Source organism: Panicum virgatum, chromosome 5K (assembly GCF_016808335.1).
Source record: "Panicum virgatum strain AP13 chromosome 5K, P.virgatum_v5, whole genome shotgun sequence".
In the NCBI taxonomy this organism is placed as follows: domain Eukaryota; kingdom Viridiplantae; phylum Streptophyta; class Magnoliopsida; order Poales; family Poaceae; genus Panicum; species Panicum virgatum.
Window position 1 is genome coordinate 5,909,961 of NC_053140.1, and position 15,732 is coordinate 5,925,692.

General features: G+C 43.9%; 3 protein-coding genes across 3 annotated transcripts; 2 read left to right on the forward strand and 1 right to left on the reverse strand.

Annotated features, from left to right (window-relative positions):
* Nucleotides 1–312: 312 nt before the first annotated feature.
* LOC120705897 lies at nt 313–5,984 on the forward strand. Its single transcript, XM_039990443.1, has 11 exons — nt 313–463; nt 1,631–1,821; nt 2,051–2,232; nt 2,354–3,055; nt 3,171–3,227; nt 3,399–3,744; nt 3,819–4,018; nt 4,685–4,761; nt 4,853–4,954; nt 5,059–5,245; nt 5,382–5,984. The coding sequence occupies exons 2-11, from the start codon at nt 1,632–1,634 to the stop codon at nt 5,469–5,471; spliced, it is 2,133 nt and encodes a 710-aa protein (XP_039846377.1). The 5' UTR covers nt 313–463; nt 1,631; the 3' UTR covers nt 5,472–5,984.
* A 606-nt stretch (nt 5,985–6,590) lies between these two features.
* On the forward strand, nt 6,591–9,431 carry LOC120705898. The gene is made up of 2 exons (XM_039990444.1): nt 6,591–8,065; nt 8,598–9,431. The coding sequence occupies exons 1-2, from the start codon at nt 7,200–7,202 to the stop codon at nt 9,241–9,243; spliced, it is 1,512 nt and encodes a 503-aa protein (XP_039846378.1). The 5' UTR covers nt 6,591–7,199; the 3' UTR covers nt 9,244–9,431.
* LOC120705899 (dehydration-responsive element-binding protein 2A-like) lies at nt 9,241–11,549 on the reverse strand. Its single transcript, XM_039990445.1, has 2 exons — nt 11,195–11,549; nt 9,241–10,404 (listed from the first exon to the last, which is right to left on the reverse strand). Exons 1-2 carry the CDS (start codon nt 11,251–11,253, stop codon nt 9,690–9,692), a joined length of 774 nt encoding a protein of 257 aa, XP_039846379.1. The 5' UTR covers nt 11,254–11,549; the 3' UTR covers nt 9,241–9,689.
* Between the last annotated feature and the right edge of the window lie 4,183 nt (nt 11,550–15,732).

Below are 15,732 nucleotides of genomic sequence, written 5' to 3' on the forward strand. Positions count from 1 at the left end.
CGTGTTCGACTTGTTCGTTTTCGATATCGTTTTCGTATTAAAATATAAAAGTGAAAACGGTAAAGGGCTTATCCCGACCGATCCCGACCGTTTTCAACCCTACCTGCGCAGCACCTGCGGCACGTGCTGCGCACACACTCCCGCGGCCGCACCTAGGGGTGGTAATGGGCCATGGCCCTAATGACTTCTTCACAGCCCAATAAAGCCCTTAAAATTTTTAGTTCAAAAATACATATGTTTAGAGCCCGGCCCTTTTAAGACCCGTTCCTTACATTTTTTAGTTCAAAATGTTAGGCCCTTTACCGCCCCTAGCCGCACCACACGAGCACACGACACAGGCGCCACCACAAGCGTCCGATGGTTGCTGCCTCTCGCCGCCGCCGCGCGCAGGCGAGCCGATCGAACTAGCGGCGGTTCTCAGCAAGCATCCCGCGATCAACCCCGCTCCCCAGTGCCTGGGCATGTAAGCGACCCCTCCCCTCTTCTTCGTGCCTCGATTTGGGCCCGACTGGTGCTGGTTTCCCCCCGTCTCGGTGGGGGTTTAGGAGGGTTCTGTCTGTGGTCGGGGAGGATGGGGCACGGATTGAGTTCGCTTGTGTGTGGTTGCTGCAGCTGGCGATCCGGCGCCGTTTTGGGTAGTTGGGGGGTTGGGACTAGGGTTTGTGGAGATGGGGGAGAATGCGCGAGCCCGGGATGCAGCGGATTGAGGTGGTTTTGGATTTTCGGTGATTTGGGGTTGGAGGTTGCGAGCTTTGTAAGTGCGGAAGTGAGATTAGACGTCTTCTGCGCACTTGGCAAGGGGGCGGTGCCTCTGATTGGGAAATTTGTGGATTATTTCGATTTTTTCAGACCTGCATTTGCTGTAACAGTTTATTGCGTATGGCTCGGATGATTTTAATAGCTTGGCCACCCTGAATCGCTGGGATTTTGGTAATTTTGGATCTCGGAGGTTTGTGGAGGCGAGATTGTGTAACTGTTGAATTTGATGTTTATTTAAATTGCATATAGCAAAGCACGGGAGTGTTGTAATTGACTTAATCTCAGAAGTTATTCCAATTTTCTGTGCCGCTCTTCTCTATGATGTGGAGTTTTTTAGTAGCCTTTTGACCTTTTTTTTTACTGGAGGTCTTGTTCACCATGATCCTTTTGTGACTGTCCTGAATGGGCACTAAAGAAAACATGGTGGAACATCACATGGAATATTTGAATGAGCGCGGTTTTTTAAATTGTTGTTTTAGCAAGTGTGGCATTTTGTCCTTCTAGCTCACCTGCATGTATAATGTCCATGCATTGCTGAACTTCAATTTTTATCAAAGAATGGGGGTTGACGCAAGCTTTATACAAGGAAGAACTTGTAACTGAGATTCAAAGTTTGTTTGGAGAAGTTTCAACTCGTAGATTTTTTTTCCTTTTTCCCGTTATAGTAGATGATGTTCTGTATATCGCTATCTGTACTTTATATTTCCACAGGATTTGAGGTAGTGTTACTGTTTCAAATCCATGTTTAGCTGTTTCTCATTATTCTATGTTGCTATCCAGTTATCTCTATACCAAGTTGTTTGCTCCAGTGCATCTGCATGTATGCATATTCTTAATGTTTGCATTTTGCATATTTTTCATAATTTCAAAGAATGGGTGCTGGAAGGAAGACCGAGACTTTCTACGCTGGAACACCTAATACAGCGACGCAAACTCAAACCAATTCATCGTACGGGACTTATTCTAATGCTGCTCGTAATCTCCGGGATGATGAGCTGGGAGGAGTGATTTTTGGCTGCAAGAACAACACGATGAATGAATGTCTCTCTAAACAGCTGTTTGGTTCGTAAATTCCTTTCCCCCTCTTTTTTTTTTCTTTTGAACTAACAGGTCCTTTCCACCTTATAATGCAGTGCCATTACTGCAAAAAAATCGTCATCCCCATGAAACTATAAACTGTCATTGTCACATTAGTTCTTGTTTTTTTGGAACATTGATTTATGCAACATCAGCATTTCATGCTACCTCTTGCCTGATTGGAATGGATTGGCTTGCTGTATTTTGTTCATAGGTTTGCCGTCAGGCCATTTCACATATGTGAAGAATGTTAAACCTGGCATGCCTCTGTTTCTGTTCAACTATAGTGACCGGAAAATGCATGGAATTTTTGAGGCTGCATGTGCTGGCCAGCTTAACATTGATCAATTTGCTTGGAGTGATGGTGGTAGAATAAAGACACAATTCCCTGCACAGGTATCATCAAATAACAGCCCTTCCATATATATGGCATAGTAAATTCATCCATGTATGTATGCTTAAGCTGTTCATAGTTTTATAAACTGACTGACTTGTGAGTGATTTGTGTATTCTTCAGGTCCTCATCTCTATGAAGACTCAGTGTTACCCAGTTCCAGAGTCTCACTTCAAAAGTGTGATCAGTGACAATTATCATAGACCTCGGCACTTCTACTTTGAGCTAGACCATGCACAAACAAGAGCTTTGATATCTTTGTTTAAACCTGCCTCTGTTCATGATGTTACAAACAAATGGGATACTTCCAGATATCTTCAATCTCCAACAACCAAAGCATATCTTAATCCTGGCCCAACAAAGTCAGAGTCTTATGCAAAGGATCTAGATCCATTTGGTGTTTCTTCTGAATCACATTGCATTGCCGCTTACAAGTTGGTTGATCCAGATGGTGAATATGCTAGTGCTAGTGGAACATCAGCGAGCCACCTTGATGAGGAATCTTCCAACTGGGATGATTTGGATCCTGCTGCAACCAAGGAAGGAACAGAATCTGTCAATGATGACCATCCACACATTAATCCACCATATGAAGAACAGCATGACACAGTGGCTGTTAGGCAGAAATTACAAGAGCTGTTTGTTTTACGACAGCAGGAGGTCCAATCCTCCATGGACACTGTTGATTCTACTTCAGATAAATCAATGCCTCAAGAAGCACAGTTTGGTGCTGCTCTCCCAACAGACCCACCTGATTCCACCTCAAAGGATGATGCACATATTGAAGACCTGACATCATTGGGAAAATGTCACGGAAATGCTGAGGTGCTTTAAGATAATACTGCAATTATTTTGATATTATGTTCTGTATTTTTAGTGTATGTTTTGTAAAAAAAATGGCGATTATGTCCTGCTATCTGACGTGACTCATTGTCTGTAGCTGCTCCACATCATCAATGAGTTATACAAGAGGACCCAGGCAATAGAGAAAAAGCTGGTACTGATCTTTGTGATCGTTTGTATAAAAATCAATAGCACCATTATCTGTTAGAGAAGAAAGTGTGAATAAATGAAGTTACTTTCCTCATTGGTGTGTCCATGGTTTATGGTTACTCAGGTTTTGAGTCTAGCTCAAATGTTCCTAAATTGTGGTTGTTCTTTGTACCAGGTTGAGTCAGATAAAGAAAAACTGTTTCTGAGGGAATTGGTAAAGGGCACAGAAAGTAGAGTTCAGCAGCTGGAATACCAGTTTGAGAAACTACAGTTGAACTATAACTCTTTAGCGCCACTCCTTGGTAGACCACATGATAATGTGGAAGTACCATCAGTATTCCTACTAGGTGGATACAGGGCTAGTACTTGCTTGTCATCACTTGATGCATTTTGCCCCAGAACAGACAGACTAGTGCCTTTATGTCCAATGAGCTCAGCACGTGCATATGCAGCTGCTTCTGCACTGAATGATCGTATCTATATTTTTGGTGGTGGGAATGGCAGTTCATGGTTTCACTCAGGTAAACATTCTAATAGTGTCGAGTACTTTATGTAAGTTCCAAGCTGTTGACAATCTCCATTTCTTTTATTGTAGTGGAATGCTATAGCAGGGAAGGAAACAGGTGGATGACATGCCCACGCTTGAAACATGCGAAAGGGAGCCTTGCTGGGACTATGTTGAATGATAAAATATTTGCAATTGGTGGAGGAGATGGGTCTGCAGTTTTTTCAGAAGTTGAGATGTTTGATCCAGCACTTGGGAGATGGATAGATAGTGTGTCTATGCGGCAAAATGTATGGTGTCAGTCTCTCAGTCCCTATCACATTTGTTGTTTGGTATTTAGTAGAGTATTCCAAACTTATCTCCAGTGTGATTTGATTTCAGGGCTTTACTATCTTTCTACTCTGATATTTAATAAGGTTCAGGATCCATAAGACATCAGAAATGAAAAGGAAATTTTACTTAGTGAAGGTGTTTGAACTATCATATGAATTCATCATCGTTTACCAGTAGAATTGTTGGATGCTTTTGCGATAACTTATCATATTGGCACACTATTGTTAATAAGTATAGTAAGATCTGCACCAATCTAATGCATTAGAATACAGATAGCTATTTGAGCATTAGAACAGTGCGTGTTGTATTCTAGGGCGCCTGCATTATTTGGACAAATTTAATCTATTCTTTAGAACTAGCATAGATCCTAGATATTTTGATATCCAGGATGTATGAAACTATGATAGCAAACTACAATGCATGTCAGCATATTTTCTGGAGAGAATGAGGAGCCAGATCATGTGATTTCCCACAGGATTTTGCGCTCTGTAGGATAAAGATACTCTGGATCTGTCGACAACTTTATCATTCTGTGCTCATCAATTGATTCCTTTGTCCAGTTTACCCTCAACGGTTTGATTTTGGAATTAACATTCATGCTTTTGTGTGCTATGTTGTTCCAGCGATTTGCTCCTGCTGCAGCCGCATTTAATAGCGCGCTCTATGTAACTGGTGGTTATGATGGCAACATGTACTTACAGTACGATTCCTAACCAATATCTCCCTGTTGCAGTTGTGGTTTAGATATCGTTTTGTACTCTCCTATTGAACAAAATTGTTGCAATACACAGATCAGCAGAAAGGTATGATCCAAGGGAAGGTTTCTGGGCCCTGCTTCCAAGTATGAGCGTGAGAAGAGGATCCCACTCGGTAGCTGTCTTGGGGGAAGCCCTGTAAGACTCTGTCTCTTGACTGGATGCAATCCCTTTTAAGTTTTATCATATGTGATGTGACCTCACTGCTGCAACATGAAACTTGCATGCTTGCTTCATTGCAGATATGCTGTAGGAGGGTATGATGGAAGCAACAGGATATCTACTGTAGAGATTTTTGACCCGCGCACCAATTCATGGAGAATAGGCAGCCCATTCAGCATCGCAAGAGGATATGGATGCGCAGTTACAATGGATGATAATTTGTTCTACATTGGTGGGGTCAACGATGCTGGAGAAACCGTCGATACTGTAAGTCTGTTTGCCGTTACTATTCAATTGTTCATATTTATAGAACTTGGTAAATCTGTCTGGTGTTACTATTCCATTGTTCATCTTTCTTGGACTTGATAAAGGACCCTAAAACACTTCCATTGATGTTTTGCAGGTGGAAGTTTATAATGAGAGGCAAGGCTGGTCGATCTCCGGTTGTCAATCAGTAGGGAGGAGGGCCTTCGCCTGTGGTATTGCCATTTGACAGGATGGCAGGTCCCATATCCTGCTATCTGCTCCATGCTTCGGTTCTGTACATTGCCCAAAAATCACAGGGTTGAGGAAAATTTTTGCTTCCCCCACCCGCGGGTCCACTGATATACAGAACAAAGCCATTCCCTCTTCTGTGCATGTTTCAGAACCGACAGGTTTGACACCCGCAGTGTAACATCACCATGTGGCTAAGGCCTCCATTAGGTCTCGTTCGGTTAGCCTGGAATGAGTCTAGGTCTCTAGGAACCGTTCTGGCTTAATTTGTACAGTACAAATTAGCTAACCATTCTGGCTGGCAATCTTTCCAGGGTTCCCAAAGAACTGAAAGAGGCCTTAGCATGCTTCTGCTATGCGTCCGTTAAGAAAGTTTGCTGATGTTGTGGCAATTTTGATAAACTAGACATGGTATGCTATAACATGTAGATAGTGAGGGAACAAATTAAACTGTTCATGATCCATGCGTGTCTTCAGAAGTTGGAAACGTGCATGACGAGAATTTGCAGCATTTGAGCGACTCTGTATTTTGGAGCATCATTTCTTACTCTGTAATTGCCGAATGCTGATGGTAGAAAACTATCTAGCTCGTTAGGGAGTCGTTGGGAACTTGGGATCGCTTTTCAGTTCGCGACGGTATACTGGTAGCATTTCTATTCTTCTCCATGACATTATAGTCCGAGCGGTTGGTGGAATCTGAGACTCTTGGCGCAGTGCAGTTTTGCTTGTGAATGAAATGCAACGCTACTAAGCAAGGAATATGGTCCTAACGCTCGGGGTTTAGCCTGCCAAACTGCCTACCGTAGGCCAATGATGCTGTGCGACCGCGAGCATGTTGCTTCTTGCTTGTGCGAGATTTCAGGAGGATAGTGGAACTGGTCCGTTCAGAGATTCTTCGCAGGGATGCCGCGGAGCCTGATTGCGCATTTCTGGGTTTTCTTTTTTGCCTGACGATGCTTGTTTGCACATGCCAAATAGGATTTCTGATCAATTAATCTTAGCTACGACTACGATAATAATGTTTGTGTGTGGGGGGTGTGGGTGTGGGTGTGTTGGGGCGGGCGGCAGGGGCGGAATGGTTACATTAGATGAGCGCAAATGATAAGCAACTGGAGCTGATCAACCCTGAAACCTTACAAAAGCAGAAAAGGCAAGATGCTTCCGGTGCCTGACTGCCAATCGACGGCATAAGTTTCCCGTACAAGACTAGCATCCATTCCTCATCCAGAAAGGCAGAACCTACCATCACGGCTCGTTCCTCCACCCATAATTTTGCAGTGCAACACCAACACTGGACTCGAGCAGACGTACACACCAGCCAAACCAACACTGGTCATCACTGCAACCAATTATCCAGTAGCTGCACCAACTTATCCGCTTAGCACCGTGCTTTCCCAGCTTTTCTTTAAAGCACTATATTCTCCTCATTTCAGACAGAATAAATTACCAACCTGAGTTTGAAATTCGTTGCAGCAATTTACCTTCTGCTCTGCACGTTAGTATAAAGGGAGATTCCTCAAGGTCCAATTGACAACAGGAATTCTTCAAACCAGACACTAGTTATCAACCAGAGAATCTGCTTTGCCCCCAAACTTTGCCGGGCCTTACTGGACTCGATCATTGAAGGCCAATATTTCATCCACAAAACATTGCCTTCATTCTCTATAAAACCTCCCTAGTTCCCCCACCGATCAAAGCACCAGCTTAAGTTCCCAACACCAAAGCAATGGCCTCCAACTTTGCTCCTGATGCATGGGCTTGGATCACCAGCCTCCCCCAGTTCTCCCAGTGGCGCACCAATGCCATGTCCCTTTGTATTTGCAGCACACCATCGGCACTCGCGTCATCACAGCCAACGATGAACCTCTCGATTGTGAAAAACCCTCCCATCCTCCAGCCATCCTATGTTACCTTCTCCATCTTTGCAAACTACAGTGTGCCGATTTCCCTGTGGACGTCAAAACCAGTCCACCTGAAAACAAACACACAGCAAACTCTAGATGAACAAGATATGATACAGGTGTTCGTCGACATTGTCAACTCAGTCCTGAGGTATGGCCCAGACAAGAAATCATCCTTTCGGTTCCCTGGGGCACAGCATCATGGCAACTTCAAGGATGTGTTCAACATAGTTTTCTTGTCCCTGGCCTTCCTGGTTTGCATCTATGAGGCTCCTCGTGACCTCCGCCCTGGATGCTTGGATTCATTGAGAGCCCAGCTTACTGGTTCAAAGTGCAGAACTGCTGCAAAGAACCTTGTTAAAATGCTTGGTGCAAACCTTGAGGACCAGTGGATGCAGACAATGAATCTTGCAGTAACTAACTGGGTTCTCGAGCTTAGATCCTCAAACCACTCATTTGGAGTGTCATCGCCACTGTTCTCATATGCCCTCTCGGCAAGCGGGCTCTGGAAGGTGCAGCTGTACTGCCCAGTCATAGCCATGGGTATGGAAGAGCCTGCAGAAGCAACACAGGATGAGCGCCTTCTCTTCTCACTAGTTTATCAGCAAGTCGAATGTGTGATTCAGCTAGCTTACAGAACAGTCAGAAGGGACAATTGGATAGACATTGAAGTGAAGGTGGATAACATAAGGTCAGTGATTTTAACATATAAGGAGTTGGCTATTTTTCTTACATTAATCAATAAAATCACTATTAATTTAGGAACCAATTGTCAATTACTTTCCTGAAGTAGAAAGAACAACTTTGATCTTTCAGTAAAAAGGTCAAGAATAATTAGATATTAACAGAGATAACTCAAAATTTGGTTGATCCCTAAGGCAAGGTAAAATTGACCTGGAGAAAGCAATCATGTATATTTTCGTAACATGTTCTCAGCTATGAAAAAAGGCTATGTTGTTGTTGTTGTTTTATGTTCTCAGCTATGAACAATATAGATCTTAGTAAAAATCATGCTTGACTAGTCTAAATCAGAGCTATCTAGAAATTCATTAGCATACTGTAATCTAAAAGCTGGATTATTTCACAGATTATGGTTAACCATAGAAAGCATCTTTGTACAGGAAACAAATACAAATAAAAAAGCACCAATTGTCCACATACACGAACTTACTAAAAAGGGAAATAAACTAAAGAACAACACTTACTTTTGGCTTCCATCGCAGGTGTGATGTGGACTCTTTGGTCTCTGAGACCCTCATGGCAGAACGCGGATATGGCTCCGAGGAGAAGCACTTCCCATCGCGTGTCATGCTGCAAATCACACCTATGCAACAATCCGATGTACTATCTGTATCAGTCGGCAAGTCCAACGATAACCCAACACATGAGTTCGGTATTGAGAAGGGCTTTGAGGGTTCATTCGATCCCCCAAACTCATTTGGTATTAAGGCATCTGTCACTGAAAGCCTTACACTGGCCATAAGGCCCTGGAAATTTGAACAGTCTGTTCATGGCAACACTGCAACCTTGAATTGGTTTCTTCACGATGGTGTAAATGGAAGGGAGGTTTATTCTTCAAAGCCTTCAAAGCTTTCGCTGCTTCAGCCAAGAGCCTGGTTCCGTGACAGATACTCAAATGCATACCGCCCATTCACAAAGCAGGGTGGCGTCATTTTTGCACGTGATGAGTATGGAGACAGTGTCTGGTGGAAGATCTGTGGTGCAACATTAGGAAAAACTATGAACTGGGAGATCCGGGGCTGGATTTGGCTAACCTACTGGCCTAACAAACAAAGGACCTTTCACAGCGAAACAAGGTGGCTTGAATTCAGAGAAAGCGTGCAACTTCCCCTAACAAATTTTTCATAAATCACTTGTAATCTGAATAATTGTATAGCTGTGTGGCATCTAAGTATTGAAAAGTCCATGCATGTATCAGGCACAAAAAGTAAGATTATCTATTGTAACTGAATGTGCCGTTACAGAGAAATAACTTCCTCATATGACCGATTGAGCAATTTAATGCAATCCTAAAGTCTTATTTGGTGTTCTCAAAACACCTTTTCCTGAGCTAACTTGAATTCTCCCGCGCAAATGTGCAATATTAACAACCAAGAGAGCTCATTAAACATGGACTCATTTCCTACTATGGTACAGGAACTCAACACACAGGACAACTTCTTGTACTGGTTGGCTCATAGTATAACTCTATGACTCAGTAAGATGAAAACCACAGATGACTACGAAGCTTCAGGTTGAAGTGTTTCCTAACAGCTAGAACAAAGTTATTCCTACTGCTCCACATGACCACACTTCTAATATGCAAAAAGACTAAATCCATCATCTCCACCGAGACATTCTTCATGTACTTCAATTTTTTTATCTGCATTCAATTCTATAATTATCATCTCAACAACTTCTTCGACGTTGAAGTAGTCACAACTTACGCTCCCTTCTTTTTGTAAAACACTCCCCCCTGATTGAAGTACCTCCACGGACTTGCACTCCACGTGGACACTTCCCAAGTCATTGTTCACTTCTGCCTTCACATCATGCACCTCAGTCTCCACAGATTCCACCTCATCCTTCTCATTAAACCCATGCAATGCAACAGCTGGTACACTAGACGCCAACAATGAAAGTGCTGACGTGCAACCGGAGTTGGCATCAGGAGAGTTTTCGGAAAAGTTGACACGTGCCTTGGCACCATACATCGCCTTTGCCGCCTCATCGTATGCATAAGCAGCCTCCACAGCAGTAGGGAATGAGCCCAGCCACAGCCGCCTGCCACGGTTGGGCTCGCGGATCTCAGCCACCCACTTACCCCAAGTCCGCTGCCTCACACCGCGGTACGCACAATTCCCATTCTCAGGACCTCCTTTCCCTGCCATGCACCCTTTCTTGGAACCCTTGGCAGGTGCTTTCCTGGAGCCACTCTCATCCTGGAGCTTTTGGTTCTGCTCCTTCCACCACTTGATTGTCTCAGCAATGGAGTCGGGGCCGGTGCTTTTCCTCCTCGTTCTCTTCTTCCTGACCCAACAATGCAAATCATTTCATAAGGCCCAAACCCGAAACATTCAAATGAAAATCATAGGATATGGAAGTCATCTATGATCTATTATCCAATAAGCTTCAGTGAAACAAAAGAGTACTCCTCATTCATGTCTCCCAAGGCCAGTGGCCAGCAGAAATCAAACCCAACCAAAGAAAACAAATACGCAAACTGTACAGAAGAGGAGGGTTTTCTTTCCTGGATGCTGTGCACAAATCATCTCTTCCACCGTAGCAGCATTCCAGCAGGTAGCAATCGGCGTGCACCACCAAGAACACGAAAGACTTTCACATCCGCTACCAAGGACAGCATCACCTCACTCAATTTCACAATCACACACAGCTCCCAGATCTTTCTCAACTCGAATCCCCCACAAAGCAGCTCGATGAAGAAACACAACCTCATCGAGAAACATCGCTTGGAAAACAGATACTAGAAGAAACATATACTTTGCAAAAAATAGTTGCAGGAGCGCAGGGAAGACCGGAGCGATTCGGCCTCAAATCCACCCCCGCCGCGCGAGACACGAGCGAGATGGACCAAGCTCCAGGCCGGCACGAGCACTCCGCAACACCAGCAGGCAGCAGCTACCAAGCACCAGCGCCGCCGCCACACACCCACCGAATTCACTCAGCGCCCAGCTGCTCCGCCGCCAGCCGCGGCAGCACCGCCCCGGGCCCCAGCAATGCTCAGCGAGTAACACAGCGCGAGAGAAAGAAGAACGCGGGGTAGAGAGCGAGAGAGATGGAGGAGAGGGGCGCTGCTGACCTGACTTGCCCCCCGGAGGAGTCCCCTTCCCCTCCCTGGCCGCCATGTCCGAGGTCCATGGAAGAGCGAGAAGGGAGATCTCCGTCCCCCTCCCCCTCCCCGGCTCCTCCCTAGATTTCCTCCGGCTGCCCGCTCCCTCCCTCCCTCTCGCTGGCGGTGGTATCCTCGTTGTTTCTTCTATGGGCACCAACCAGATCTTCTACGGCCGGCGCGCCCCCTGGATCTCTCCCACCACCTCCACCTCACACCGCCCGCCTCGTAACGCGGCAGGTGTCGGTGTCCCGCACCCGCAGCGCAGGCCTCTCCCTCCTCTGACGCTGCCGCCGCTTCGGTTTTGACGTGGACGCCAGCTCGCGGTGCGGCTAACCTGGCGGTGGCCGGGCGGGGTCAACAACTCAACGCAGGCGTTTCCATTTCCTTTCCATTCCAATTTCCACCCACTAGCGTCACGCATCCGCCGCCCGCCCGCCCCCCCCCCCCCCCCCCCCCCCCCCCCCGCCGCCGCCCTGCGAGCCTACGCATCCTCCCTCGTGCCAGAGGTTGGTGGTTACCCCGTGCGGCCGTGCCACTGTGCCGGTCTAGTGGTAGTAGTATCTCTTCTTCTCTTCGAAGATCGTGTCCGTGTAACGAAAACTTTGGATGGCATTTCCCATCTTAAAAGACTTCACATCGCCTTGGCTTACGATGGATGCCGCGGCTTGATGGTGTGTTGGTGTTATCATCATCGCAATGATAATGGTTTCCATGGATGAATGTTTTGGGGGTGCTTACCACTCTACGATCGTTCTTGGCTTCTCGCGCGCGCGCAGGTTCCATGGCGAGGGAGCGTGGTTTGAAAAATATACTGTACTATATATTCCCTCGCAAAAAAAATATATACTACGTTTTTATAAAGAATTGTTGCTAAATTTTAGAGGTATGCCGTTCTATCAACAGAGTGGAAAACCGACGTAACGACAATAACAATATGTAACGGCAATAAGATTTAGAGCCTTGAATGAGATAGATGCTCATGCAGATTAGAACTACCTTTTGTCGGTATCGACAAGAATATAAGCTGACTAGTACTGAAACACGAATGAGATTTTAAAACATTGAATAACAACAATAATAAATATATAACAGCAATAAGATTTTAGAACCTTAAATAAGATAGATGCTCACGCAGATTAGAACTACCTTTTGTCGGTATCAACAAGAATAGAAGCTGATTGGTACTGAGATACGAATGAGATTTTAAAGCATTGGATAAGAAAAACGCTTACGAAAGCTAGATGTTGTCGAGGGCGGAGCTAGGTAGTACTAGTAGTTGCGTGTGTGGGTGCGGCTGCACCTAGAAAAAAAAACCGTAGTTATTTATCACTTTTAGATTTTTAACATGTTTGCTTGAATGTGGCATCATCAAAAGGTAAGGGTGTATTTAGTTCCCTCGTTTTGCAATTTTGAAAGAGAATCTTTGCATATTTGAAGTACTAAATATAGACTAATTACAAAATTAATTACGGAACTCGTCTGTAAACTACCAGACGAATCTAATGAGCCTAATTATTCCATCATTAGCTTATGTTTATTGTAGCTTTACTGTAGCAATTTAGTGTCTAATCATAGACTAATTAGGTTTATTAGATTTGTTTCGCGATTTACGGTCCATTTGTGTAATGCAATTTTTTTTCAACTACATTTAATACATCACGCAGGCGATTTACAAATCTTTTGGAATTTTGAAGTTTAGATCTAAACAAGACCTAAGGGCATTTGAACAATGTAATAGTGGCATGAACGAGTCATAATTTTTATGGACCAATAATAACTAACTGCAGTTACCTTTTAAAGTTTTTATATGTATGAGATGTGATTTGAAGTTGTGTATATATAGAGTTGTAGCAAGCTAGATAATAATTTTGCTTATTATCTATGGTTAATGAAGGTTGAAGGAATCTATATACACCAGTACATGTTACCTTATCAATTGGAAGTAGAAGCTGATGTCACGACACTGAATATGAAAACACTAATTTTTTTTGGAGCATCCAATAAGATATATCCTCATGCAAGTAATACCTGTATCTTGTTGGCATCGTAAGAATGCAGCACTTAATACAAAAAATATAGGCAACATGCATAACATGTTATGTTTTGTCACGTCATCAATAGCCAATGATAGATGACTTGCTCGAAGAGGGAAGGATTGTGAAGCGAATAGAAAACAACACTGGCATTTCCATATGACATGCTCGTGTTAAAACTTCACGAGCCTAAACAGCAGAGAATAGAGTCAAGAGTTTTCTAAAAGTGTCAAATAACATGTATATAATTGAATATCTTCATTCCTCCTTTGCACTCGGTCTCCTTTTTAACTTTGAGCTTAGCTATTCTCCCTCGGCTTCGTGTCTCATCAATGGATCGTGTTGTGATTCCCATGGTAATCAGGTTATCGGGCTTTGATCTCTAGTCGCGACTAAATTAAAGGAGTGGTTGATTGTAGGCTACAATAAAGTGAAAATTTCAATTTTATGCGTTCACATATTAGTTAACGAATAAATTTTTTATGTATCGACTTTTGCACGATTTTGGTCCTATAAGATCAGCAACAATACAATAGACGTCGACGATTTCACATATCAACCAGTGAACCAGATTTAGATTCCAGATAGACGTCAGGCGGAAGTCTTGCAGAAAAGGATTCTGCAAGGATTACATTTTGTTGAAAAGTTTGTTGCCGGTAGCCAAAGCCTAAAGGAGAAAAGTGACAACATCTTCGATGGTACCTTGGTGTTTTTTTTTATTGCTCACATGTATAGCGGAAAACATCAGTTTTTTTTGTGCTGTTGCGTCGGGCTTTCCCTGAGGCTGAGATCGTCACCGCCGTTCAGGCGTTTATCGTCCTCGTACATCCACAACCGGTGCCGTGCCGGCAGTCCCGGCTAGGCGGCGCTGTACTGGTGGGAGGAGTCACGCCGTCACACCCGTCGGAGGATAAACAGCAGGGGTCTCTGGGGGGTGCTGACGACGACGTCAGATGAGGGCCGTGCCGCCCCTTCCTACTTTTTTCCCTCAGTGGCAGCCGAGGCCGAGCGCCGCCATGCGCGTTGGCAGCTACGTAGCTACTCTGAGTACGCCGCCCTTTTTTTCTTTTTTATATTTTAAAAAAAAATCAAAATTTCAAAAATATATGTCCGTTTTGAAAAATATCAAAAATACCCCCGGTCGCCCCCATAGGGCGACAGGGCCTAGGTATATTTTTTTTTCAAATTCGCAACGAGGTCCCCGGGCAAAAAAAATGCAAGGGGGCCTGTCGCCCCCCTCGGGCGACCACTGGGCCCCGCCCACAGGCGCGGCAGGGGGGCCTGTCGCCCCCCCTCGGGCGATCGGGGTACCCATCCCTATATATGCCTCCGACCCCATTTCCTCCTCATTTGAGCCCGAAAATTCCACCAAAAATTCAGAAAAAAAGAGAGGAGTGAGGAGAAGGGAAGCAGCGAAGCCCTGCCAGATTCAGCACTTGTGATCTGCAGGTTAGTACATTTAGTTTATGTATTTTTTCATTGGTATTGTAGAGTAATTTAATTTAATTAGTGCTATAGTAGAACCATTTAAGTAGGAGTTTAATGATACTTTAGTTTTTAGTTACGTAGTAGTAAATTAGTTTAGAAAATTAGTACTACGTATTTATTATTACAATTGCAGTACTATTAGAGACGTGTTTATAAATTAATTATGATTTAGAATAGAATTTGGCATATGCAGTATAGAATTTGAGTGTCATCACGTAGTTATGAATACTTATACGTTGTAGTTGAATTTCATACTTAGTTTTTACGGATTATTGAATAAGGTAGTGAAGTAAAGAGTATAACTCGATAAGTATTCTGTGATATACAGATATGTCGAGCAAGATGCAGTTTCAAGTATTTTATGGTGACTATAATGTTTTGTATGGGCCAAATGGAGTAGATCTTTCTGCCTTTAAGTGCACATCTAGCGCCATAAATAAACCTCTGGAAAGGAGTTTTGGTTCCATATGTAAGTGACTGCAGCGTGGGTTCGGTGTTGATCCGTTGACACATGTGATCACCGTCCAGTCTCTTGTTAATTGGGAGGTAGAAACTGATTCATGTGAATTGATGATGATACACAGCACTGATGACTGGCTGAAGTACATGCAAGCAGCTCTAGAGCGTGGGTGGCCTCTGGCCATTTTTGTTCAAATCCGGGAGAAGACACAAAATGAAATCCAACATGGTGCAGATCAAGCAACTCCGTGTCATCGGGGTAATCCTAGCATATAATTAAAAAACAATGTTACTGTTTCTTAAATATGGATTCGAAATGACGGACGAGATTACAACTGAATTAGAGTTACCTTAATGTGCATCTCATACACCTCTAGCCGCATCCATATCTTACAAGAACTTTGTAAGAATCCAATGATATTAGGATGATTCGCTAGTTCACATACTCTCATGTATATCTTTCGACGTTCTAGTAGGTGTCCCTTTACATCTTGCGTCGTAATATCTTGCGTCGTAATACCTCGA